Source organism: Panthera pardus, unplaced genomic scaffold, assembly GCF_024362965.1.
Source record: "Panthera pardus isolate Hobbes unplaced genomic scaffold, ASM2436296v1 HiC_scaffold_15, whole genome shotgun sequence".
Lineage (NCBI taxonomy): Eukaryota > Metazoa > Chordata > Mammalia > Carnivora > Felidae > Panthera > Panthera pardus.
The window spans coordinates 44,705,098-44,732,920 of record NW_026526710.1 but is presented as its reverse complement, the minus strand read 5'-3'; the positions used below and the strand labels follow the sequence as shown (position 1 = coordinate 44,732,920).

The 27,823-nt window shown below is 40.6% G+C and overlaps 1 protein-coding gene across 1 annotated transcript in view; it reads left to right on the top strand.

The window, feature by feature from the left end:
• CDH2 (cadherin 2) overlaps window positions 1-27,405 on the top strand; it is a 214,852-nt gene extending 187,447 nt beyond the window's left edge. Inside the window, exons 15-16 of the mRNA XM_019465485.2 lie at window positions 15,004-15,168; window positions 26,001-27,405. Of these exons, the coding sequence (XP_019321030.1) occupies window positions 15,004-15,168; window positions 26,001-26,207 (372 nt within the window). The 3' untranslated portion in view covers window positions 26,208-27,405. The remainder of the gene's footprint in view (window positions 1-15,003; window positions 15,169-26,000) is intronic.
• Window positions 27,406-27,823: the final 418 nt, after the last annotated feature.

The following is a 27,823-nucleotide window of genomic DNA, read 5'->3' as shown; positions in this document are numbered from 1 at the left end:
TTGTTTTCTTTCTTGATATGCAGTACTGCTTACTACAGAGATAGCTCTCTCCACTGCACTGTAGGGCCCACTCGTCAGAAAGCAAGTCATTCTACACGTGTGGGTCTGTGGGTTGGCTGCCTGACCCCGTACTATTCTACTTGTGCCATCTGCCTGTTCTTGGGCCACTACCACCTGTTTTCATTGCTGTCACTTAGTAGTGTCTTCATATCTTTTTGTACAGATTCTCTAACTGGATTCATCAAGATTTGCATCAACGTTCTTGGTGGAATTTATCATTTACCTTCTTTTTCCATAAGGAAAAGAAACCCTTTGTTTAATACTCTTATTTTCTTTACTTAAAAAAAAAATTTAAGTTTATTTATTTATTTTGAGAGAGAGTGTGTGTGTGAGCGAGGGAGAGGGAGAGAGAGAGAGAGAGAGAGAGAGAGAGAACGAGAACCCCAAGCAGGTTCCACACCATCAGCACAGAGCCCAAGGTGGGGCTTAAACTCACAAACCATGAGATCATGACCTGAGCCAAAACCAAGAGTTGTGCGCTTGACTGACTGAGCCACCCGGGTGCCCTAGTACTCTTACTTGTTTTGCCTTCCTTTTTTTTTTTTTTTTTTTGAATGTTTATTTATTTTTGAGAGAGAGAGAGTGAGAGAGGGAGACAGAGGATCTGAAGCAGGCTCCGTAGTGTGCGCAAAGAGCCCGAGGTGGGGCTTGAAATCACAAACTTGTGAGATCATGACCTGAGCCAAGGTCAGACAACCAACTGAGCCACCTAGGCACCCCCCAGTACTCTTACTTTCTGAGTGAATTTAATCCAAACACTTTTCCATTTTCTAAATAAGATGTTATTGCTTTAATGTTTTTCTTTATTTTTGAGAGAGAGAAAGAGCTTGAGCAGGAGAGGGGCAGAGAGAGAGGGAGACAGATGATCTGAAGCAAGCTATGTGCTAACAGCAGAGAGACCAATGTGGGGTTCAAACTCATGAACCACAAGACCATGATCGGAGCCGAAGTTGGACGCTTAACCAACTGAGCCACCCAGGCACCCTGCTGTTGCTTTAAATCTTAAAAGTATGCTCAGTTCCTGAGAAGTTCAGTTTTGTGAAATACATTCTGTTTCTATTTTCTGTAATTCACATGTGACCCCCTGTTAGAAAGTGCATTTCTTCTTTTTCTTAGTCTAGTTGAGACACAACGTTCCACTAGTTTCAGGTGTATAACCTCGTGATTCAACGAGTCTGTACGTTATGTTATGCTCACGGCCAGTGTAGCTACCACCTGTCACCAGAGGACACTTTTACAATACCATTGATTGCATTCCATATGCTGTGCCTTTTATTCCCATGACTTATTTCTTTGTAGTGTGTATTAAGCCTTTTTAGCAACAGAATATGATTCATACATTTTTATTAGTTTTGGGGGGCAGATATTATCTCTTTACCAGAGTAAGCCTCAGAAATGGGATTACTGCCATGTTGCATTCTCGAGGAGTTTTAGTCGATTTTTATTACACGGAGGTAGTATTTTATGGAGGATGTGGTGCTGCCTCAAGATGTGGATGGGGACCGTGCCACACCAGGCAGACATGGCTTGTCCTAATCAGGCAGTGGTCTTCTCGATGTCTCAGCTGGGCAATTCCAAAAAATTACCAGCGTTTTCAAAGGATGGGCAGGTCTCAGAGGTTAGTTGAGGCAGTTGGTAAATGCCAGGTAACCAGTGTGGTGACAGGTGCTGGGGATCCAGAAGACCTAGCCTCAGGCTGGCTTGGCCAAGATTCCTATTTTTCCTGCCAAGAGAAAAGATCCTTCTTAAAGAGCTAACTGATTAGAAAGAAAACAACGCAAAGCAGTCCTTTACAAGGGTAGTCCTGACCTTCCTAGCCGCTGATTAGCATCTCTAGCTGTCTAAGCTCTGTGCCAAGATACAGGTTGCTAATTTCTTTAACAAAATAGCTAAGAAGCCCAAGAAAAACGACAACAACTCATCTGTGCCTTTTGTCTTGTGTGTGATAGACTTTGACCAGTGCTTGTAGATCCTCTGCTCTGGTTCAGGTTATCAGGACCCTAGGTTGGTCCCATATTGGAAGCGAGTGTTAGATGCCCTCTGAACAGGAGCATCTGTTGGCTGTTGGACAGACAGACGCTTTTAGTATAATGTCTGCTCTCTTTTTAGAGGGTGAGGTTCCTTCTTTATCTGCCTCACTGCCATAATCGGCAGGGCTTTTGGTGGTTATCAAGCCATGTTTAATTACCCCCATTAGTAAATGTTCATTGGTGCACTTTTTGGCCAATGGAGCTGGTTGCAGTTACTGTGTAGCTTTTGATGTTCTTTTCAATGAGTTCCGTCCATATTAGCATCACTAATAAAATCTGGGTGAATGTACAATATAGCCAGTGGCTCGCTTTTCATGGAACCATCCCTTTAGCCGCAGGATAGGAAACGGAAACTGTTAGCTTTCTGCTCTTTAAAGCTTAGACTTAATTACAATTGCTTCTATATTAAACAAACATTTGTGGAGTGTGTGTTACAACACTCACTCGTGCTCGCTTTAAACAACCTCGACCTAAGTCACTTACCATTATACAGTTTCATTCTCCATAATAATAGCAAAAGCTATTGTTCGGGGTACCCTATGAGTTAGGCGCTATACTTACTGCTTTATATATATTATTTCGTTTGACCCTCCCACAGCACAGCAGAGTTGGGACACACTGTTGGGAAGTAGTGAAGTGGGGATTAAATGCCTGTCCAATCTGAGTCCAAAGAAAGTGGTTTGTTTACCGGATCCTGTCCCATCCTTGGCAAAGCTCAGGCTCAGCCAGGCAATTAAAACAATGCCTTCCTAAATGCCATTTGAATTTATCAGAAGAAGTGGGCTCTGGGACATCCAGCAGCTTCCTCTGCCCTTAAAATTTCACTTGAAAATTTTCCCATTCCGAGTTTGGGGCCGAGGGACTCCTATGGGGACTCTGGATCTGTGAGAGAGGATGCCACTGTCCATGTTGGGAGGTTTCACAGGTGACAGTGAGTGGTCACAGGGATCCTTTGGACCATGGCTGCTGACTCAAGGGCAGCATTAGGGGAGCAGGGCTTGCAAACTCAGCTGAGATTAAAGCTGACACTGGTCAGAGATGGTCATTACAGAAAGTGAGAGTGGCCACCTAAAGGTTCCACATTGGTTTTCTCGTGATCACTCTTGGACTCTTGGCCCTTACCATCCCCTGCCTACCTGGTCTGTCTTCCCACACCACTGCTGCTGAGTGTTAACACTCCAGTCGGCTAGAATTTTGTCTCTCACTTTCTTCACACAAGACCCAGCACCTCTTGAGCTCAGGAGCTTTTTCACATCCCAGGCCTGTGAGGACTTCTTCTGAATTCCCAAATTTGGTTTCTTAAATTTTAGCATATTGTTCTAAAACTAGAGTTTTTCTTTTGCATCAGAGATGGTTCTGAGCTCTCAGAGAAAGTACCTGATGAGCCCTGATGATTTGAGGGACGTTTCTGAAAGCTGGATTCTGTGTCATTTAAGAATCACACTTCAGGAGTGTCAGAGTGGCTCAGTCAGTTAAGATTCCGACTCTTGATTTCAGCTCAGGTCATGATCTCATGGTTTGTGAATTTGAGCCCCACATCAAGCTCTGCACTGACAGTGGTGAATCTGCTTGGGATTGTCTCTCTTCCTCTGTCTCTCTCTACCCCTCTCCCACTCGCATGCACGTGCTCTCTCTCTATCTCAAAATAAATAAATAAACATACAAAAAAGTCACACTTCATAGACCGTGCGTGGGGAGGGACGGGCATGCGTTCATAAGATGTCCATAGCTGTGTTTTCTTCAGCTTGCAGGGTATAAATTTTTTTTTTAATCACATAAATTTTGGATCTCACAATCCTCTCGAAAAAATTGAAAGATCTAGAAACATGACTTGCATTCTGCCTTGACAACAGTTACTGGAAACCAAGTAGAAGATTCTCTCTTTAAGCAGGGCAAGCATGTTCTATCATTGTTTTTCTTTTCTCATTCTCATTCCAGACCAGCTTTATTGACTTATGTTATAAGCCAATCCTTTATAGAAATCTATTTTTGTTGACTCTGATTAAATTACATAACAATTATTAGGCTTTGGATTAACAAAAAGCAGATTTCTACAAGGAGGAGGTATCATAGTGTTCTGAAACCATGCGACAATTTTCTGTTATACTATTTTTTTTTAAGGAAAAGAAAGTGGATTGTCCACAAATATATTTAACCAGATGAATTAGTTAAAATAGGCTAGCTGCTATAACAAACTAAAATTTCAGTGATCTAAGCGTGGTGAAATGTATTTCTCACTTACTTAGTGGTAATTGGGGTTAGGTCATAGGAGTTGGGAGTAGGGAGGGAAGGTCCATCCCACTCCACACAGTCATAAGGGACCCAGAGGATCAGAGACTCTCCGACTGTCCACATGTTGCTTTCAGGGTCACCCAGCCATACCTGCAATCCCTGAATGACCCAAGGGCAGGGAGGATGATTTGTGGAGACTTTTATGGGCTATGCCTGGCACACATCACTTCCACTCCCCATTCCCTAGGAAGTATCTGTTGGCTGTGTGCCTAGTAGGTAGACGTAATGGGTTCTGTGACCAGCTGGGAGTCTCTGCCCCACCCTGTTAGGTATTTGAGCGTACAGAATCTTTTCTGAGACTGAGAACAGTTTTCTCATAGGACCCACCCACACTAGATTGCTAGCTCACGCGCATTGTTTTGTGACCCATCCAGATACGTTGGAAGGAAGTGGGTCCCTGGACACAAGGGACACACAAGAGGTGCAGCAGCTCATGAAAGTGAGACACTGTAGGTAAGGCTCTTAAAAACCAGGGAGGGCACCTTTACCTTACCTGGTGAATGCTCCTCGTATATCCCAGGGAGATACTAACGTCTTCTTGATCAGGGACCAGCACTTGCGTGTGTAAGGGATCACGTGTAACTTCAGGGTAAGGTATCGCATGCAGTTTCATGCTCCTAGTCCTGATAGGAGCTCTTTTTAGTGGCCCAGGATTTCAAAACCCAAAGGATCCAGATGTAATTGCTGTATGAGTTACCATCGGCTTTTTTTTTAATGAAATTGATTTCTTATGTGATTTCTGGAAATTAATGTCAGTATTTCTGTAACTGAGATCCTCAGAATCTCTTTGACACCACTTTCAGTGGAGCTCAGGTGCCTGAGGTGAGGTAAGATCCCACAGTTCCTGTGACCCAGGACTTGGCTTTGAGGAATGGGGACTCTGAGGGTTGCTGACTTAGTTTCTCCTCATATTGCATGTTAAACTGCAGTAGGATTGAACTACCTGTACCTCTATACCTATGACATGTGACTTCACACTTCCATGGCATTAGTCTGTGGTCTTCACCTGCCCGACTCTCTTTAGCCACCAAGACTCATCTCAAAACATCTTCCCTTGGAATCCCAAGCTGCATCAAGTGTCTCTGCTCTGTGACCTGCAGCCTCCCATGTCTACTTTGTTTTGAACTTTTGCGTCTAGTCCTGCCCCCGATCCTAAGCTCTGTGAGGGCAGAGATTTGTCCTATTCATTGTTTTTCCTGTACCTAGGACATTTCACACCGGACGTGTGCTCACAGAATGTATGTGCATTGGGCCTTCTTCCTGAACCTCTTAGTTTTTTTTTTTTTCTTTTTTTTTAAATATTTTTGTGATGCTTATTTATTTTGAGGGGAAAGAGAGAGAGAGAGAGAGACATAGTTTGAGCGAAGGAGGGGCAGAGAGAGAAGACCCAGAATCCGAAGCAGACTCCAGGCTCTGACCTGTCAGCACAGAGCCCGATGTGGTGCTTGAACCCACGAACCATGAGATCATGACCTGAGCCGAAGTCAGACGTTTGACTGACTGAGCCACCCAGGGGCCCCTGAACCTCTTAGTTTACAAGTCTATCTACACAGTTAATTGAAGCGGTACACTGATGACGACTTCACTTTCGTTATTTGAAATCTGATGTCTTCAGGAAAGGATAGTAACATTCATAAATGCTAGCACTCATTACATATGCAGACTTTTGTGTCAGGCTCTGTGCTGTGCCCTTAGTTTGTTTGCATTTCTCTTACAATCCTCCCAGCAGCTCTGCGTAGCAGACCTGTTCAAACCCAGGTCCACATGGCTTGAGAGACCAAACTCCTAATGCATTTGCTGGTGGCGGTGTGATACATGTTGTATTTAGTGGTGCTGATTTGTAGCAGGCAGGTGTTACTGGTAGGACCAGTGAGGCTGGGTGCTTAGCCACAGCCTATCAGAAGACCACTGGTAATCTGGCTTTAGAAAAGACAGAGAGTAAGACTCAATTAATTGATTAAGCATGGCTTGCAGTATTGAGCACATTTTAGCATTAAGAAAGGTAGAATCCAGAGAATTCTGAGCAGCCAAGTTATTACAAAAAAAAAAAAAAAAAATCCATGTATATAAGCTGTGTGACAGGAGCTAAAATTTTAAATCCAGGCTGGCTGCCTAAATAGCAGGTTGGAGTACAGGTGTGAGAAAGCCCCTTGAGACCAAAGGAGCCACTTCTCTGAGTCAAGGGATCTTTGCTTGAGCCAGTGGTCTCCATGGACTTCCTGCCAATCTCAGGAACGCGCCCCAGTAAGAGCAGCCAAGCCAGACCCTCCGACCCAAGCAGAGAATGACATTATATAATTTAACGCTGGTGTATTTGATTCTTTGAAATAACTGTTTTACAAAATCTTTCTGCTGTATAAGCAAACTGACAGATGGCTGAATCTGGACGTAACAGTGGAGGCCGCTTTCAACATTTTTATTGTTGGCTAAAGCACACTCTGTTATGTTCCCAAGTTATTCGTCCATTTAGACCCACCTGCAAATACTAGTATAAGTTAGTTATTCAAAGACTGATAGTGATTTCCTAAGAGGAAACTTTCACCAGGGCTTGGATGAGTACATTGTCATTCCCTTCGTGTCATTCCCTTCAAAACACCGACAGGTGACACGTGTTGGTAGGCTACAGGCAGCATATTCTGAACTGGTCAGGCCCATTCATTCCTGACCGGGCATTAAGTATTTTTAATGTGCACGTGATTTGCACATGAGCTTTTTATTTGCTATTCCTGTCACTTTGTGGGAATGAACAAAATATTTATGTAATTCACTTTAATATTCATTCTTCCTGACTGATCATAAATATAATACATTTAATTTTATTGGAATAGAAAATTATCAGTATCCCAGTAATAACAGTGATAAAGATATTGAATGCCAACTATGTGTTCATGCTATGCCAGGGAAACAACGCTAAGATACTAAATGGTATTTGCCAAAGTTGTGCCAGCTGGCCAAATCCACTGACTTCTTGTTTTTATAAATAAAGTTGTATTAGAACCCAAACCATGCACTGTGTCCATTGTTCATGCGTTATCTGTGGCTACTTTTACACTGTAGCAGCAGCAGGGTGGAAACAGTATAACGGAGATTATACAGCCCCCAAATCCTAAATTTTTACTCTCTGGCCCTTACAAAAAAAGCGTTGCCAACCCCTTTAGTGGTTAGGAAATAGGGAGCCCTCATTAGTGTTTTGTCCAAAGTTTGAATACTCTGAAGGTCAGCATAGGAAATTTATGAAACCTGCCTAAGGTCACACAGTTAGATACGGTGAATTCAGGATTTGAATCAAGGCATTTTGATTTCAGAATCTATGTTTTTCAGTCACCATACTATGTTCCCTTTGTATGTACATTGTCTTAATGATTATGTCTCTAGGAAGTTCCAAAACAATGTGACTTAAAGCAGTGAAGGATTTTTGATGCTCTGTTGCCATATTCCCGACCAAATATTGTTATTTCTTTATTACCTATTTTTAGGTTTCCTCTAAGATAGAATACTAGGTCAGGCTAACACAGAATGACTTTGATTTTATCTGAATGGTGGCATTTGTATTTTTCGTAAGAAGAAGTTGGAGCTTGGGGTGGGAATATGGCCTGAAGATACATTTAGAAAGTACTGTCTATGTCTCCCAGACAGATGTCCTTGAACAGGTTAAGAAGTGCATTCATCTGGGGCGCCTGGGTGGCTCAGTCGGTTAAGCGTCCGACTTTGGCTCAAGTCATGATCTCGTGGTTCGTGAGTTCAGGCTCCTTATAGGGCTCTGTACAGACAGCGCAGAGCCTGTAGCCTGCTTCAGATTCTTTGTCTCCCTCTTTCTCTGCCCCTCCCCCCTCTCAAAAATAAATAAACATTAAAAAAAATTTTTTTAAGTGCTTTCATCTTTATAGGGCTGTACCTGCATTGTGTGGAAAGGGTGGGCAATGACAAACATTAGTATAAAAAACGAATTTCAGATGTGAGGAGAAACATCTTTCTGAAGCCTGATTACTCTGCTCAATCCTACAGGCCCTGCATGGTCACATGCTCACTTCTCCAGAAGCTTACACTTTCACCTTCCATATTTATATAATTGTTTATATAGGTATTCTATTAAGTGTCATCATTTTTGAAGGGATTCTTTTAAAAGACAGTAGACAAAAAGCTCTATGAATATCTGCATCTGTGACCCAACAGACTCTCCAGAATGTATTTGTTGAATCAAATCCAGTGGAACTATATTTGCAACCTTTTCCCAAAAGGATACTCCCCATTTTACAATTGGAAGTGAGTTGTGATAAAATTTCCACAATGCCAGTGTCTGCAACAGAACCATAATTTTGCACCAAAGAGTGAAACCGGCTCATTCAAAATTCTGAAGACAACAGTTTTGAAAGAAGCTGTGACAGGGCAGCATGAACAGTAAACGACGGAGGTAGAAACCGTGGATGCATTCGTTTCCCTCTTAATGGGGACTCGGCTACATCCCTTGTGGGAAGTGGAAACTGGCTTTCTGGTGAGATTACAATGCATATGAAAGCAGAGAATAGAGGTCCTTCATCTGTCCCCAAGTTATTTTATCTCTATTAGGTTCATGATTCCAATCAGAAAAGCTTTTAGCAAGTCTTTTGTTTTAGGGAGGGGGGCTTTAATAATCCCAAGACTCTACTTAGTTTTCCGCCTCGTTTCACCTGCGTAGTCACCATCATAACTGTATCTCGCAGGGGAAGAAAATCAGGTCTTAATCTAATTTACATAAAGCTTGCAAGGGTATTTGACTTACTTGTCAGCAGTTGTATGGTAATGTGTTGACACCTTATCACTATTTTATTCAATTATTTTAATGCCAGGAGCTATAGGGGTGAGATAATAAAGTTCTTCTCTTCCACCTTCCATTCCTTTTTGGGTCTGTCTCAAGTTCCTTGCCTGTGCCACAGTCAGCTTTTTTCCAGATAACTTTTTTTCTTTCCTTCAGAATTTTGTCCACTTACTTTCATGTTAGTAGTTTTATTTCTAGCAGTCACTCAGTCTTGAAACATTAAAAATGTTTACCTTATCTATATGGGAATTTTTTAAGTTACTTGCCTTTGCTGCTATAAAAGGGAAGCTTCCCACTTGTACCAGCCCTTGCCTGGGAGATAGGGAAGCTGCTGTTGTGGTCCTCCAACGTTGTCCCCAGCAGAGGCTGATACAGGACCAGGAACTTTCAGTGCCTCCCTTCCGGCTCCCCGTCTCCTACACAGGCCCATCTGTTGGACGGAAATGAAGAATCCTAGTTCTGACTAAAAGTTGGTGAGGCACGTTTTAACCAACTGTGCACAGACCAGAGTGCTAGATCCCAGCGCCTAGTTAGCAGAACCACCCTGAGCTCGTCTAGCACATAAAACCCCTCATGTTTTACCCCTCAGCAAACTATTCTGTACATTTCTTCACTGGCCCCTTGGCAACAAGATGCAGCTTTTTTGTTTTAATCTCGCTTGCTCTGGTGGTCTCTGTTTTTATCCTTCCACACTGCTTAACATCCGTGACCTTGGGCAAATGATTAACCTCTCTGACCTGTGGTGATCAGTGGGACGGAACAACACCCACTTGGAAGGATTTGTGATTGGAGTATATGAGGTTCCACTGAGAAAGCACCTCATGTCATTCCTGACAGTGAGGGGCACCAGAGGAAGGCTGGTTTCCTTCTTTCATACATACTCAGAGCTGAAAATGGCATCTGGCACCCAGTAGGTTCTCCTTAAATACTTGCAAAACAGTAAATGAATATTTTCATCACTCTCTAAAACAGATTTAATTACACGAGTCTACAGATTTTTTCCAGCAATGTAGCTTTCTAGATTTTTTTTTTTAGCTTTTTGAAATTTTACCTAGGTACCAGAATTTCTATCTATACCGAGACAGAATTTTAATTTATTTAAACATAACCAAATGCCTTTGGGTGGATTCGTGGTGTCTTTACTGAACCAATTATAAATCGTTGCAAGTCAGTGGAATTTTAACAAGAAAAGCCAAAAGCAGGGTGTTAGCTGCTAGCTAGCTTTTTACTAACTCTCCCATAATTGTATCACCCTTATAACATTTTAAATCATAGATGAGGAAAAAAATATTTTTGTTGCTTGCGATGTTAATATTCTAAAAACCGTTAATTCCATGCCTACCACAAATGGTTGTTGCCCAAATAACACGTGTTCCAAATATTAGTTAAAACAAGATTTTCCTTCGCTTTCATTTGAAAATTAAATTTCTTTAGGAAGTTAACATTGCAAATAAAGGTTGACAATTGTAAGAGAATTTTCAGATCTGCTTTTTCTCTAGAGAGCTTTAGGAACCAAATAAAGATTTCTTCCTGGATTGTTTCTTTATAATCTTCAGAAGTAAGACCATGAACCCAATGACCTTGAGCATGTTTTCAGTCTCTGTAATTCTCTTTATAATTCTCATCCTACATGTTGTAATTTGTGTGTTTAAGTAAAGTATTATGGGATTGTAAAGATGTGTAATTTAGGAGGTTTGCATAGAGTGACCCCTTATCAAAAGGCTTAAAATTGGACGCTCAGATCAGGACCTCTGCCATATAACACAGATGGATGTGGACAGAAAAACCCGTCCCTGTGACCTGAAGACACTTCTGCCTACTTCCTACTATTATCAGATTTTTTTATATATCCCATATTTGTAATAGACAGGGGAAGCCATCTCAGAGAAACGTTAAGCCACACGTTTTAACCCAGTTTCTAGCTTCCTGTAAATCAGTGGTTTCCTGCCTTTTTTCGAAAGCAGCATAGCTGAGGAACATGACACGTTTCCATCATTACAGAGGACTCATCAGGGCAGTGAATCTCATTGATGGGATGGGGGTCTTTCCCTCCCTCCCCATTATGAATTACTGCCATGGAGTGTGATGTGATCCAAGGCACGTTTCTTGAATCAGTTGCTCCTTTGAACATCTGGCATGAATATCATCACTGAGACCTTATTCAACACATTTTTTTTAACGTTTATTTATTTTTGAGGCAGAGAGAGACAGAGCATGAACGGGGGAGGGTCAGAGAGAGGGAGACACAGAATCTGAAACAGGCTCCAGGCTCTGAGCTGTCAGCACAGAGCCCGATGCAGGGCTCGAAGCCATGAACCGTGAGATCATGACCTGAGCCGAAGTCGGCCGCTTAACCGACTGAACCACCCAGGCGCCCCACTCAACACATTTTTTAATGAGCATTTCCTATGGGTTTGCCATTTTGATGGTGAGAAGGACCGAACAGGACCACAGACCTTTTAAGACTGTTCCTGCTCTCTGGTTCTTAAGATGGTAGAAAAAAGCTATCAAAAGAAAGATAAAAACTTGTCAATCAATATGCTGTTATATGTATCCCTAATAAAGGAAGCAGTCCAGGCAGAGATGATGTCCTTGTCCAGAGGAGACAGCTGCAATCAGCTTTAACAAATGACATCAGAATTTAACCTCTGTTTTGCCAGATCGTTCCATTTTCAGGTGAACTATCCCTATGTCTAAATGTTGGCAATTTATTAGAAAAAATTTTACAACACTGCTGGCCTGTCAAAATGCATTCATCTTTGTAACATTTGGGTATAGTGGAAGCTGTATAAGAAATCAGGGAGTACACGGGGCGCCTGGGTGGCTCAGTCGGTTAAGCGTCTGACTTCGGCTCAGGTCATGATCTCGAGGTATGTGAGTTCAAGCCCCGCGTTGGGCTCTGTGCTGACCGCTCAGAGCCTGGAGCCTGTTTCAGATACTGTGTCTCCCTCTCTCTCTGACCCTCCCCCGTTCATGCTCTGTCTCTCTCTATCTCAAAAATAAATAAACGTTAAAAAAAAATTAAAAAAAAAAAAAAAAAGAAAGAAATCAGGGAGCACAGGTTCTTTCCAGGTAAGAAGTAGCATGAGCAAAGCCAACATGTCCATTTTGTCTCCAGTTATGCCAAGGAAATTCCTCCATATTCTTGTACAAAACTGTCCTATAAAATACTGAGGAGTACCAAGGAGTTTGTCACCAGGTAAAAGACAGTCCTTACCCATAAGATTCAATTACTTAATTTCATGTAATTCATACTTCTCATAAAGTATTTTACACCCTCAGTGTAAAAATATTTAACTGTGATCATTATACTTACAATCTATTTTTTTTAAGTTTATTTATTTATCTTGAGAAAGAGCGTGTGCAAATGGGGGAAGGGCAGAGAGAGAGAGAGAATCCCAAGTAAGTTCTGTGCTGACGGCAGGGCTTGACACAGGCCTCAATCTCATGAACCGTGAGATCATGACCTGAGCCAAAATCAGTGGCTTAACCAGTTGAGCCACCCAAGTGCCCCTGTTTTTCCCTTTGTATATAAAGCTTCGAGAATTGTCGCTCTCTTATGCTTGGTAGTTCTGCAGTTAAACGTCATGCAGAAAAACATGCTTCTTGGTGTGTAAGCATTCAGAAGTCTCTAAATAAATCCCTGGTTTTATTTTGTATGACATTTTAGCATTTCAAAGGCCTTTGCATCTGTTTTGTCATTGTACGTCTTCAAGATAGTCTATAAATCACTCATAATTCTATAAAATTTAAAGTGGAGCACATTTGTGCATAATCGAGATGTTTTCACTGAAGTTTTGTATAGATAATCTGAGGTATTCTATCCTGACAAGAGAAAACAGCATCCCCATGCCTTTGCTCATGCTGTTAGTAATCCCAGAAAGGTCCTTTCTCCCTAGTGCATGGACTGCTCAGGGTTCAAATCTAATGCGAGTTTTCTCCTCCGAGCATTTTATACTTTGCAGTTTACCAAGTTGACATCCCACGGTGGCTTGTCTTGCCATGTGTACCTGCTTCACCCCCCGCAGCCCCCTGCAGACTCCTGAGAGGAGGGGCTTTTAGCGGTTAGGGTAGCTGAATCTCTCGGTAAGGAGATTTTTAGGAGAGGGTGGTCAGAATGGGACTGCCTCAAGGAGCAGACAGTTACTTTGTGGATTGACAGTGTGAAGTCGAACATGCCTGGTTTTGATTCCCATCCTAATCGCCAGACTAGATGTGTGACCCTGGGTGAGTTACTCAAGCTCTCTGAATCTGTTTCTCCACCTAAAAAGATGATAATGAAACATGCTCCACAGGTTTGTTAGAAAGTATCTGTGAGAACACATTCTCAAGAGGCTGGTATAGTGAGTGCCTGGGCACTCACATAGCAGACATGAATGCCAGTGACCTTCCTTCCCTTGGTCTGCTTTGTTATTTTCATCATTCCTCACGTTCCTGCCTGCCACACTTATCTGTCTAGTTTGTCACTATTTAACTCTGGCCTTGTAGCTTGGACTTGACTCACTGTCCTACAAGACTGTCAAAGAGCTACACTTTGAAGTAAGTCTAACATGCTTGGAGTCAGAACCTGTCTCTGAGTCTTAGTAGATCTGGGACCATGGACTAGTTACTTGGGTTGTTTGAGACTCAATATCTCAACTCTTAAATGGGGATAATAAAACTTAACATCAAATAGTACTGATCAGAGCATTAAATGAGCAAGCACATGTAAAGTATCTACAACAATGCCGGTACCTGGTAAGTATCCAAGTGTTGAATAAATCAAAACCACTATAGAGATAATACAAATGGTTCTAAGCTGGTTTTAGACCAAAAGATGAAGCCTAAACTATGAAGAGCCCCAGAAAGTCTGCCATCTCTGTAAATGTCAACATTAAATTGGAGAATTTTATATCATCAGAATTTAGGGGTTTGAAAACTACCAGGTATTTGCCCAATTAATATTAAAGATATTGTAGGAGAGGAAAAAGTCTTCATCCCCATCCCCGATTTGGTTTGAAAATGAAACTAACAAAGATTAACAGGAGAAAAGCATACACATCCTATTAAACTGTTACATGTACATGGGAGCTTCCCAAAGCGTGAAGACCAAAAGAAGTGTCCAGAGTGGGAACCTTTTATACTTTGAGACAAAGAAACAATAAATTTCTAAGGATTGAGGAGACCGAGGGTTTGGGCTAGGGCTAGTAAATGGTGAAGAAATAACTAGGGAGATTAAGGTTAGTTTAACAAGGTTTGTTTGTACAGATTCCTTAGCCCCAAATTCTCTGTCTCTGATGATAAGAATGCCTTCCCTCCTCCTGGTACAGGAAGGGGACCATTCACATGGGAGTTTTATGACCTGTTTCAAGGAAGAAGGGCAAGATGAGGGGAGTTAGAGTGACCTTGCAACTCTTGCTGTTGGGCTTTTGAATTCCTTCAATTTGAGATACCTAACATGCTAAGGTGCTGTAAGTTAGGATGCCCTGAGCCCCGAGCCCCACCCACCTTAAGTTCGTACCTTTGCTTCTATGGTACAACTCTATCTTCTAGACAGTTTTTCCTTGTTTTATAGTGGAGCCTCGTCTCACTGCTGTTTTCCATTGGAAACTGATGAGAAGCATAGGAAAGCAGATGGAGCACAGACTGCAGAAATGAAAAGCACAGAAGAAAGAGCTGTGTGAAAGAAATATTTAATCATAACATGAAAAACTCATGGTGGCAACTTTTCCATTATGTTAAATTTCACTCATTTCTATGCATTCTGGGTATGTGTTTAAAAACAAAGGTTGTAATTTTCCATCTTTATGCCCATCTACCATGGGTTTTTGATTTTGTCTTTTGCAGGATTACGACTTGAGCCAGCTGCAGCAGCCTGATACCGTGGAACCTGATGCCATTAAGCCTGTAGGAATCCGACGACTGGACGAGAGACCCATCCATGCCGAGCCCCAGTACCCAGTCCGATCTGCAGCCCCGCACCCTGGGGACATCGGGGACTTCATTAATGAGGTGCACAGACGGCTCACTTTCTTTATAAGGATGTTTATTTTATGCTAATTGTCAGCCATACATAGACCACACATTGCTTAGAATACAGCTTTGTAGTTCGTTAAAACACACTTGATTTTTTCAAGCTTATCTTTGAGTTAAAGCGAATGTAGCTTCAGCAACAGAACAGATTTAATTGCTTTGGTGGGCCAAAAACCGATCTACCAATTGATATTCTGTATTTGTAAATGACATTCGTATATATTGTCAGTATCCGTCACACTATCTCCAAAAGGTTTTTTTCCCCTAGATTACAAGTAATAAATAGACTAACAATATTCTAGTGTATTCTCATTTCATTTATCAGCACTGATGAATGTAATAATAGTTCACTTTCATCTTCCTGACATTGTACCCTTTGAATCCCACAAACGTTGAGAATCCAGTGCCTACCCAATGACTAGAGAGTTCCATCAAATGAGATTAGTAGGAAGAGGAGCTAAATTAAATACTATGTAAGTGATTTAAATACTTGTCTAGTTGAGGAGTTTTAAGAGCTTCTGAAAGAGGCAGCTAATTCTCTGTTGAATATAACAGATATGATTTCCACCGTCAAAATTATTATGGCATTCTTTTATTTCATTACTGACCAAGAGTTCTGTTACAGTTAATACTTAAGTTTGGAAGTAAAATGATCTGTGCTGCTGCTTTTGATCATGTCTGTAGTTTTACTGCAATTCTCCTTTTGAATTTTTAGTGTAAGAGAGCAATACATATTGATATCGAGTGTGAATAGAGGGCAGACTCAGACAGTCTCTGGCCATGTCCTGCAGCTCAGTATTTCCAAGACCAGAATAGGTCTCCGTGCATTACAAAGTGGAACACATCTGTCATCTGTCGCCTTCAGTCGTGTGCTGATAAGACTCATATGTCCTGTGCTTCCTTGTAGTCATATATATATAATATATATATATATATATATATTATATATATATATCTCCACTTCAGTTTTTTTAGATGCAGTTGTAGTTTGTAAAAAAAAGTTTTGAAACAAGATTAGAGTATTTACCTTCCCTTTACAACTATTCATTGCTGTCTATTCCTGAAATACATGCTGCTTTCTGAACAAATGCTTTCGCTTCTGTTAAACAGGTAATAGGTTAATTTGCTTTCATCATGGTTTAAAAGCAGATGGAAGGCAAAACAACAGAGTGCCAATAACTCCTTTATCTACAAAACTATGCCCTGACTTTTCCAGTTTATTTATGTAGAGACCTGGTCAGGGGGTTTGCGGGAATTTATATTTATGACTAGATCTTTTTGAATATTTAAGAGTGCCTGATGATTTTACTTCTGAGTTAGCATTTGTGGTCATGAGAAATTTCTTAGTTATCCCTGCGGTTGTTGGGTCAAGATACCGTGAATCTTTTGAACAGCGATGTCGAAGCCAGACTTTTTTTCAAGCAAGACATTTTTAAAGCAAGAATTTTAGCTTCAGTGTGATTCAACAAGTACTTGACTGTTTCTGCCTTTCACTGAAGTGTCAGTATTCCGTGGGACTCCGTGCCATCCATAACACTGTTCTTTCCTCAGTGATAAGACTGTTTTCCTAATCTGACTCCTCCCCTCTTTCCCCATGACAGTTCCTTCCAGGGCTACAGACCCGCTGAACTGTTTGCAGTTCCTCAAAAGCATCCCAGCTTTGACTATGTATAATGTAACTTCTGCAAAGCCCTTACTTTCTCAACCATCAGGGAAACACCCACTTAGCCTTCAGATTCACCTCAAACATCCCCTTCTCTGGGAGGCCTTCTTTGATACCTCCGGGAAGGGTTAACAAGACCCTTCCTCCATTGTCGCCCTGACCACTGAGGTATAACTGTCAATGCTTCTGTCTCCCATGTGAACACGTGCCTTCTCTCCAAGATGAAGACTATTTCTTGTTCATCTATGCATAACCTAAGCATCTGGTGTGTGGCCCAGCTCCTAGATTTCGTTGTTTTAAGGAATCCAAGTGCTGTGGCAAGTGGTGTAAGGCTCTGAGCACTGCCCGACGTGCAGTTGATTGGGATTCGTTGGGGCCCAGGTCTGGGGCCTTTCACTCTGCTGGAGCTGACTAAATTCAGAAAATGAGGATACTGGTTATTCTAAGTTGTGTTTTAGTGTATGCTTTGTGTTTGTGTCTATGTGTTTGTGTCTACGTGTGTGTTCATTCATCATTTGTACAGGGACTGCATTTTCTTCAGGAGGTAAGGAAGTATATCTAGTTTATTCACTAGATTCAGTTACCCAGCCCTTCAAATGCCACGGTAGAAAGAGCTACAGTCAGAATTTCATTTGGAATTCCTTTTCCCAGAACAGTGCCTAGCCTAAAAAGTACACAGCCTAAAAAGCAGCTCAGGACCATAATGAACATGTTTCAGTACTTATACAGAAAACTTGGTGCCAAACGACTGACTTGCAAATTAACTTCTAGAATGCAGTCAGTTCATAATCTGAGGATTGTCTGCATTTGCTAAAAATGCCTCATTCTGAAATGATCTTGAGCTTGGTTTAGGACCATTCATTCAGCAAATAACTATTGAATGCCTACTGTGTGTACATATCTGCACTAGTCATATGTGGAAAGACAATAAATTAAACCTAGATTCTCTTTGTGTTTACTCCCTACTTTGCTGCAAGCATGATCTTTATACCAGGCAAACATTCCACTATCCGAAGCCTTCCTTTGCTAGACATGGGAGGCCCACTGGGTGTAATCCTTACTTGGCTTCACAGTTTCATCTCAGCCCCCTCCCCCTGCATCTTACAGGCCAGGGCCAGGGACTCTACTTGTAGCTTCCAGGCTCAGCTTTAATTCCATGTCAGTACATGTTCCCATGCTGTGCTCTCTGCCTGGAATGCCCTTCCCTTTTCTAGATATTAGTTCCTCCACTAAGTCTTTACCAAGCCAAGAAGGGTCAAGCACATAGTTGGGACAGGCACCGTCCAGTGGCATCCCACCATATCCAGGACTCACCTTCTTTCATAACCCCTCATTCAAGGTTCTGTTCTGCCTCCAGGGGAAGAGGTGCTCATCCCTGAGGGGTGGTGTAAGGCACACTGCTTTGGCAAGTACATGAACGGGCAAAAGAATCACATTTGGAAATGTCTCTCCAAATGACCACAGGATGCGTGACAATGAATGCGATCGTAAGATAGAGAAATGTGGACAAGATGGAGAACCAAATATTTACACCTAGAAAGGCCCTACATTTGGACATAGGAAGGGAGTCTACGGAGGTGAAGGTGTCACAGAAAACAACTAAAACAGGGGTGTGGGGATGAGATGATCAGGTCTGTGGGGAAATTCATGGGGATGAAACTGTCAAATGGCCTAAGTCATAACATACAAATACACCTTATAGATTCTTCCAAGACACCCATTAAGTCTTATTCAATATCTTTCTATAACTGGACAGATAAAAATAAATTTAAAACAGTTAAAGGCACCTAGAAAAAATTCAAGCGTATTTTATAAACACATATAAAATGCAAACAGATTTCTTTATCCCCAGATCTTATTCGATTTAGCACAGTACTGAATGTTCCAAAGGAAGAATAGTATAGTGCAATTATAATTAGAGTGTTTTTATAATGAAAGGAATAAATAAGCTCATGAGAACATTTTCTAGTTTGTTTATTTAAATAACCAATGAATGTTGCCTTGAATATAAAAAAATGTAATGTATTTACCGTCTGGTAGGTAGAATAAAACAAATCACACATTTTTGAATTTCAGCTACAGAATTTCATTCTATTTTGAGGTTTTAAATATGACCTTCAGAGGGTGAAAAGATGAAACAAATTCATTTAATCTCAGCCTGACAGTAGATGTTAGCATACCTCTAATAACTTTACTAATCCTATATATTTCTTTATCTCAGAAATATAAAAACCAAGGGCATATTTCTGTTAAAAGACCAACTTTTGATTGGTATTTAAAAACTTATGAAAAGTGCTTCAAAAATAACTTGCAAGAAACTACTAAAGTTTAGAACTTGTACTTTTTGTCTCCTCTTAAATTTATTTGTCGTCCTCAAAATATCTCTGTCCACTCTTATCTTTGAGTTCATATCCAGCTACCACACCTAACAGCTCTGATATCTTTGAAATTCTTGGATTTTACCCCTTGGATTTCCAGTTTTCATATGTATACATAAAATGAGGATAATAATAAAATCCTCTGTTAAGATTTCTATAAGGACTAAATGAGATAGTCCACATTATATTAGTTATTATTACAAGTTACTTTGCAAGAAGAACACTTTTCTACTGTTTTCTAGGTATAAATTTAAAAAAATCCTCTCCTTCCAAAAAATTTGCTTTAAGTAAAATGAAATTCTCAGAAAGGGACGTAGTAATGTTGGTATTAAAGTCACAGAATTCCACTGTAATGTAAACCTGGTATACTTTTATGTCCACATATATTTTAAGCTTAAATCCTAGTTTCTTTTTTTTTTATTCAGTTTTATTTATTTATTTTGGAAGAGAGAAACAGTGCATGAGCAGGGGAGGAAAGAGAGAGAGGGAAAGATCATCCCAAGCTCGGACCCTGATGCGGGGCTGGATCTCAGGAACCATGAGATCATGACCTGAGCCAAATCAAGAGTCAGTCCCCCTGGGGCGCCTGGGTAGCCCAGTTTGTTAAGCATCAGACTCTGGCTCAGGTTGTGATCTCACAGTTTGTGGGTTTAAGCCCTGCATTGTGCTCTGTGCTGCCAGCCCTGATCCTAGAGCTTGCTTCGGATTCTGTGTCTCCCTCTCTGCACTGCCCCCACTCGTGTGCGCTCGCTCTTGCTCTCTCTCTCAAAAAATAAAAAATAAATTAGCAAAAAAAAGAGTAGGTTGCTTAACCGACTGAGCCACCCAGGTACCCCTCATCCTAAATCCTGGCTTCTTCTAAAAGGAGTATATATAAATATGAACACGGTGATAAGGTGAAAACCCAAGCCCAGGACAGTAGTGCAAAGCTACCTTCTAGTATACCTGCTGGATGTCAGGGACTGTGTTGAATAGCAGGATATGAAATGAATATAAACATCGTTGGCAGAAAAGGATGTCACAATCTAGTGTAACCAAAACATGGCAATAAAATTAAAAGGGATCATGGGAATGACTCTCAGTCATGATTGAGGGAAAAATCCATGTAGCAGAGGTAACATTTTTAATGGGCTTTAAAGGATGGATGGATGGATGGATGGATGGATGGATATTAATCAAATGAAAAATTTTGAGTCAAGAAGTTTCAGCCAAAGGAAATCACATTTCAGCCAGCAGGAAATGAATATGCATATAACATAGAGGTACACAAAAACATCACATTTTTAGGTTCGGAGGGGCTTTTGGTGAATAATTTAGTTGTGGTTGCTGAAGCCAAGAATAGCTGAGACAGAAAAGGTACATGAACCGTCCAAGTTCACTGACTCCTCTGCTAAAGAGTTTTAACTCTGTCCTGTAGGTTACCCAAACAACAGGCATTTGAGTAATAATGCCTTCTAGGTTTTTCCAGGTCCACATACCTCTTCTATTATTTACTTAAACTTCTAATCAATTTTTAATTTATCTGTTTAATAAAGGTAATTGTTTTAAAGTGCTCATGCACCAATTAAAAATTATCTTGCCTACCCCCCGCCCCACCCGGGAAACTTCTCCCTTATTTGGGAAACACTGCAATAGGTGATAGCCATCAGTTTTACTTGGGGGAGCAACTTCAAATAATGTCTGAAAGAGGAACCAGGTGTAGTTTGTAGAAAAGAAGTAGGAATAGTACTGGGGGACTGGGAGACCAGTTAGAGAGGCTTTTGCTATGGTCCAGGCAGGATATAAAGAGGACCTGAACTAAGGCAGGGGCATTGAGAGAACAGAAGACGGAATGTAAGGGAATCAACAGGACCTCTTTCCTCTCAGATCCCTCATGCGTTCCCGCACTGAAGAATGTGGGTTTTTATAGCTCCTGTAAAAGCATATCTCCATCCATAAAGCATAGGATCAGAAGTCTATAAATACAAGCTCAGCAAGAATTCAGCCAGAGACACAGGCTTTTTCATTTTACAGAGACACCTCAAACTATAGAAAATAGTTCAGATTTATCCAGAGTTCAAGATCTGCCTCTCCAGGAAAGGCAAAAAAGGCACATGCTCTTCTAGATTTAGTCAGACGTAGGCGGAGAAAGAGAAACACACGCAGTTCACTTGTAGATTTGACAACAGCCCGTTACACATCGTGTGAAACAGTGTCTACACCTAAGAAAAAAGGAACCCCATAAGGGAAGACCCGATGGGTACGTGGCCCACCGGATTTCTTCCGTACATTCTCTCTGGTTGCATGTCTGTCATTTTCAGTCTCTCAGAACTTGGCTGTGATCTTTTTAGAATTACCAAAATAGTACCCAGAATTTATATAATACCTCATCCACAAGAGTTTTTATTCTCAGATAAAAATCAGTGCTATCCAAGTGGAAGGGACTTAAGGTACTCAATCTTCAGGCTAGAAAGATGGCTTGCCTAAGAATTCTTGAAAAGTTGAGTGATTTTTTTTTTTTTTTGCCCTTTTGTAATTATTAAAACCTGAGACTGTGCAATGTTCTGGCATAGCACAGTGATTTCTAATGGATTGCATGGCCTTAACTTTGGAAGGAAGGAAGGAAGGAAGGAAGGAAGGAAGGAAGGAAGGAAAGGAGGGAGGGAGGGAAGGAGGGAGGGAGGAAGGAAACAGATTCAGAAATGACCAGGATGATCTAAAAACCAAAGCAAGAGATAAAAACAATTTACAAGAAATGAATATACTTTAGAATCTCAGTAGTGAGTAGGGGTCTAGATTATCAGCAGTATTATACTTATTTTAAGGAGTTGAATTAGATGGTTTAGGAATACAGTGAAGGGTCTCAGGTCCTTTTCCACACCAGTGAATACCAGACAGCTTCCCACGTTTGTCCCTAAGTCGTGGTAAATACAGGCCATTGCTTTCCTCTCCACTGAATCCAGTCACACTTGACACCCTGCCATTGACTCTTTAGAACTAATTTTAGTCTTAACCTTTTCATATTTCCAGTTTGGAGCTGACACCATAAAGATTGGGCAGGGCTCTGCATGTATTTCTATTTAAATTTTGAATTGTGATAAAACAGATGACCTGAACATGGTGACCTTGGTCATTGTCTCTGTTCTCTGTCTTACAAAGCAGTTTTACTCAAGGTCATAATGAAAACTTAATACAGATATGCCCTGCTTTTCAAAAGTTCACTTTCTACCACTTCACTTCTATGGAAGACCTACATCAGTACTTGTTTTCACTAGCCGAAAGAAATCCAAAGAGGGGTTTGCTTTTATGAAAAAAGGTGAAAAGCAACAAGCAGTGTGTAGCTTCTGTTGTATGGGAAGCCGTTATAGAGACATGTGCACCCCAGCAGAGAGAGCAGCCTGCCAAGCTCCTTCCCCAGAACTACACTCAGCATCTCAGCATCCAACTGCAAAGCTTTGAACTGTGTCTGTGAACATCTCTGCTTCATCTCCATTTATTTTGTGCATCCGTTAGCAACATGTGTCCTGAGATATCAGAAAAGCCTAAGAGGCATTATTTTTGGAGTCTGGGAATACTCAAGAAATTTCCTATAGGAATGAATAGTAATTGCCTCCTTGCTTTCCTCCATTCCTCCTTCCTTTCGGAAGGTTTCATCAGAATGTTCTTTTGGATAGCGGGGGATACCTGTATTTGTCTTCAGAAACTTATTCTCCTTATCAGGATGTTCTTTGTCTTCTTGATTTCCTCCCAGATCTTTGTTGGGTCCAGTTCTTGTGTGGACCCAACTTAGACCACTCCGGACTAAAAGAATCATCTCTTGCTTAAATTTGCAGTTGCTGGATTTTGTAGGGAAAAGGAAAAGGGGTGCATGCTAATATTTGAATATAAACTCCCTGAGGACAGGCGTTGGATCTAGCTTATTAATAGCTGTGTCCCCACCACTAAGCAGAATACGTTTAATATACATACTCAATAAATACATCTTGAATTGAATACATAAATATAAACAAAATGAACAAAGGTGCATTGTTTGGCTTTTATCAACTAAGGCTGCAGTAATTAACAACTCCAAAGTATCATCTGCTTACAATAACAAAGGTTTACTTCTTGCCCAAATTCTGGGTTAATTGTGGGCAGGCAATGTCTTCATGTCTTCTGTGTTTCAGGATCCAGGCAGAAGGAAAACTCCGAGCTGGGGCAGACCATTCTCCTGGGAGAGGGGGCAAGAAGGAACTGATAGAAACACATTAGACGGAAAAGACCTGAGGTGTCTTCTCTACACCACTGCTTACGTTGTACTGGCCAAACCCAGCTCATAGCCAAGCCTGACAATGGGTTTGGGAAGTGAACTCTGGCTCCAGAGAGGCACTTGTGGTAGTGTGGGCATGTGATCCACCTACAAAGACAGGATAGTAAATCATTGAGGACAGTAATACGGTCTACCACAGAAAGGAATTCTGACTTTTGAGAAATTGTAGTTTGTGATTTTCAGTCTTAGCAAAATTGCCTTGTAGTTTATTCTATAAATATGGTAAATAAAATCCTTTCTAAAATTACTTATGTTTTATACATTGAAGTAGTTTGCTGAAGATGTGCTTTATTTTATTTTACACTGGCTTTTCTGGGTTATATGTAGTATAACCAGATATGAGGGAAAATGGTGTTTCATTAAAATGGTTACAATGGTTGGTAAGAGAGACTTGGGATAGGAAAACTGGTAGTGTGTACTTTTCTCTTTTTTTTCCTTTTAATTTTTTTTTAATATTTATTTATTTATTTATTTTATTTATTTTTTTTTGAGAGAGAGAGAGAGAGATACAGAGTGTGAGTGGAGGAGGGGCAGAGAGAGAGGGAGACACAGAATCCAAAGCAGGCTCCAGGCTCCAAGCTGTCAGCACAGAGCCCAACACAGGGCTCAAACTCTTGAACTGCGAGATCATGACTTGAGCCGAAGTAGGATGCCTAACCGACTGAGCCACCCAGGCGCCCCAGTTTCTCTCTTGCTTTCGATGGAAGTCCGGCAGCTGCCATTTGTTTCTCAAAATACCATGTCTTCACATTTCTTTTTCTTCTTTCAAGTCACAAAGCAAGAAATTTTTCACTGAACCTAAAAGTGGATTTTTTTAGGCTAATATTCATTGAGTGCCAACAGGCACCAGACACTGTGATGAGCCCTTGGGTGCCTTTATTCCATTTAGTCTCCATAATAATCTTACTGTTGTTATTACACCTGCAGATGAGGAAATGAAGCCTGGAGAACTTAGCTGAAATCCCTCAGCTAATACTGTGTAGCGCTGAGCTGGCAACCCAGGGGATAGCGGTTAAGAGGTCTGATGTGTTAACCACTAACCACTCTACATACTGATTCTGACCTTAATTTTCATGTTCTTTTGTTCTCTTCCTCCCCTGTAAACTTGGAAGAATAAACAGATGATCACATACCTATTAAAAGGTCCCACATGTACGTACTCATAAAATACATGTGGATGGGAAGGACTGATCGACAGGACAGTAAGTGAGGCCACAGCCCACTAGCGTTTAAAAAGCAGAGTTGTAGGAAAAGAGAAAGATTGTTTGGAACTGATGCTGGTGTATCTCAGTGTACTAGAATGGAACTGGGGAAAATTTAGAGAAAATGCCATTTTAAGTATTAAACCTTAAAGGTTTTGTAGGGCATAATTATGAATTGGCTACAGGTACATGAATTCTAGATTAAAAAGCAAGAGTTAAGTTTTTAGATAATAATTTCATTGGCTCTTATGGTTTTTAAATAATCTTTAATTTAGATTTGCAAAATTTCCCCCTGCCAATATTAACACTGTATATAGACACTGGAACATGACTTTTCTGAAGCTTATAGGAGCTAGAAGTCACTCTATTCTTAAAAAATAATACCTGATCATAGTTTAATGATTAATGTCAATTAATGTCACATTTTGTGCTTCATTATGAACATAAATGATTTAATGAGTATCTTTCCTTATAATCATGTCTGGCCAGTTTTCCTTTTTTTTTTTTTTTTTTTTTTTTTTCATTTTCCTTTGATTTCCCTTCATTTTTCCTTCCAGACCTAGGTCAAATATGCCACTTCCTCTTTGAAATCCTAGCTCTCAGTGCTAGTCCTGATTTTTTTTTTCCTTTTTTTTTTTTTTTTTGGCATTCTAATGATTTTTTTGCCTCGACTCTGTAGCTTTATTACTTATTTATCATTTATTTCACACAATAGTAATGCCCGTTACGCTAGATTACGAGCTTGTAGAGGGCAGGGACCATATGACATTCATTTGTATATCTCTCTTTTTGCGTTGCATTTACAACCTGTTCAACGTGTTCACTGTCAGAATCCTTTGACTCTGACTCTTAGGGTTCACGTATGACATGATTTCATAGCCCTGTGTGTTATTTCATATAACTTATTCCAGCAGTAATTACTCAATGCACGTTTATCCAATTGCATTACCAGACTTCATCTGAGATCCTTCTCAACCTCTAGCAGTTGGCCATTCATTTCTGCCACCTGCCAAACACATTCTCCAATTAACTCCCCTTCCATTGTACATCTTGGCCTCACTGAGCTAGACGTCCTAGGGGTCTTTCCTGCAGAGGAAAGATGTATTTTTGTCTAACTTCCAAACGTGGTGATAACCCCAATTTCTGTAGGTAGAAAATGTTGTGGTCTGCAAGTGGAAACTTACAAACAAGTGTTTGATTCCATGGGACCCCTAGGATCTGCTTGTGGTTTGCACATCGTAACCCTCTCTGCGTTCTTTCTTTGTCTTTCCAAATTGTAGGGCCTTAAAGCTGCTGACAATGATCCCACCGCTCCGCCATACGACTCCCTCTTAGTCTTTGACTATGAAGGCAGCGGCTCCACCGCTGGGTCCTTGAGCTCTCTTAATTCCTCAAGTAGTGGTGGCGAGCAGGACTATGACTACCTGAACGACTGGGGGCCACGCTTCAAGAAACTTGCTGACATGTACGGTGGAGGTGATGACTGAACTTCAGGGTGAACTTGGTTTTTGGACAAGTACAAACAATTTCAACTGATATTCCCAAAAAGCATTCAGAAGCTAGGCTTTAACTTTGTAGTCTACTAGCACAGTGCTTGCTGGAGGCTTTGGCATAGGCTGCAAACCAATTTGGGCTCAGAGGGAATATCAGTGATCCAATACTGTTTGGAAAAACACTGAGCTCAGTTACACTTGAATTTTACAGTACAGAAGCACTGGGATTTTATGTGCCTTTTTGTACCTTTTTCAGATTGGAATTAGTTTTATGTTTAAGGCTTTAATGGTACTGATTTCTGAAACGATAAGTAAAAGACAAAATATTTTGTGGTGGGAGCAGTAAGTTAAACCATGATATGCTTCAATACGCTTTTGTTACATTGCATTTGCTTTTATTAAAACACAGAATTAAACAAACACAAAACAAAAACTCATGGAGCGATTTTATTATCTTGGGGGATGAGACCATGAGATTGGAAAATGTACATTACTTCTAGTTTTAGACTTTAGATTTTTTTTTCACTAAAATCTTAAAACTTACGCAGCTGGTTGCAAATAAAGGGAGTTTTCATATCACCAATTTGTAGCAAAATTGAATTTTTTCATAAACTAGAATGTTAGATACATTTTGGTCTTAATCCATGTACACTTTTTTTATTTACTGTATTTTTTCCACTTCACTGTAAAAATGGTATGTGTACATAATGTTTTATTGGCATAGTCTATGGAGAAGTACAGAAACTTCAGAACATGTGTATGTATTATTTGGACTATGGATTCAGGTTTTTTGCATGTTTATATCTTTCGTTATGGATAAAGTATTTACAAGACAAAGTGACATTTGATTCAATTGTTGAGCTGTAGTTAGAATACTCAATTTTTAATTTTTTAATTTTTTTTTTATTTTTTATTTTCTTTTTTGTTTGGGGAGGGAGAAAAGTTCTTAGCACAAATGTTTTACATAATTTGTACCAAAAAAAAAAAAAAAAAGGAAAGAAAAGAAAAGAGAGGGGTGGCCTGACACTGGAGGCACTACTAAGTGTGTGTTTTTAAAAAAAAATGAAAACAAAAAAAACCAAGCTTTTAAACTGGAGAGACTTCTGACAGCAGCTTTGCCTCTGTATTGTGTACCAGAATATAAATGACACACCTCTGACCCCAGCGTTCTGAATAAAATGCTAATTTTGGATCTGGTGACTGGTTTGAACTTTTTCTTTTCTACCTGAGCTGCTTTAAATGTTGCAAAAACCCCAAGTATCGGAGTTTCGTTGATAGAACAGCACTACAAAAGTATGTATCTGTTCTCGCGCTGTTCACCGTTGAACCCCCCTTAGCCTGGCGGCCTTGTCCAGCGAGCAACAGAGAGAATCGCCACGGATGTTCCCGTCACAGGAGAAAAACATCAAGAGACGCGGGAGGAGACTGTGCGATGATGGTATACAGATCACTTCAGTGAACTTTGTGTAATTCTTAGTATCACTTGTACTTTAATTCCTTTCCGCTCCAGCTTATGGTTACACTGACTCTAAAGGGCCTTTTTCATTAGAGCACCAGCATAAGGAAAACCTTGGTAAAAAGTTACAGGACTGGCCCTGAAAACTGCACTG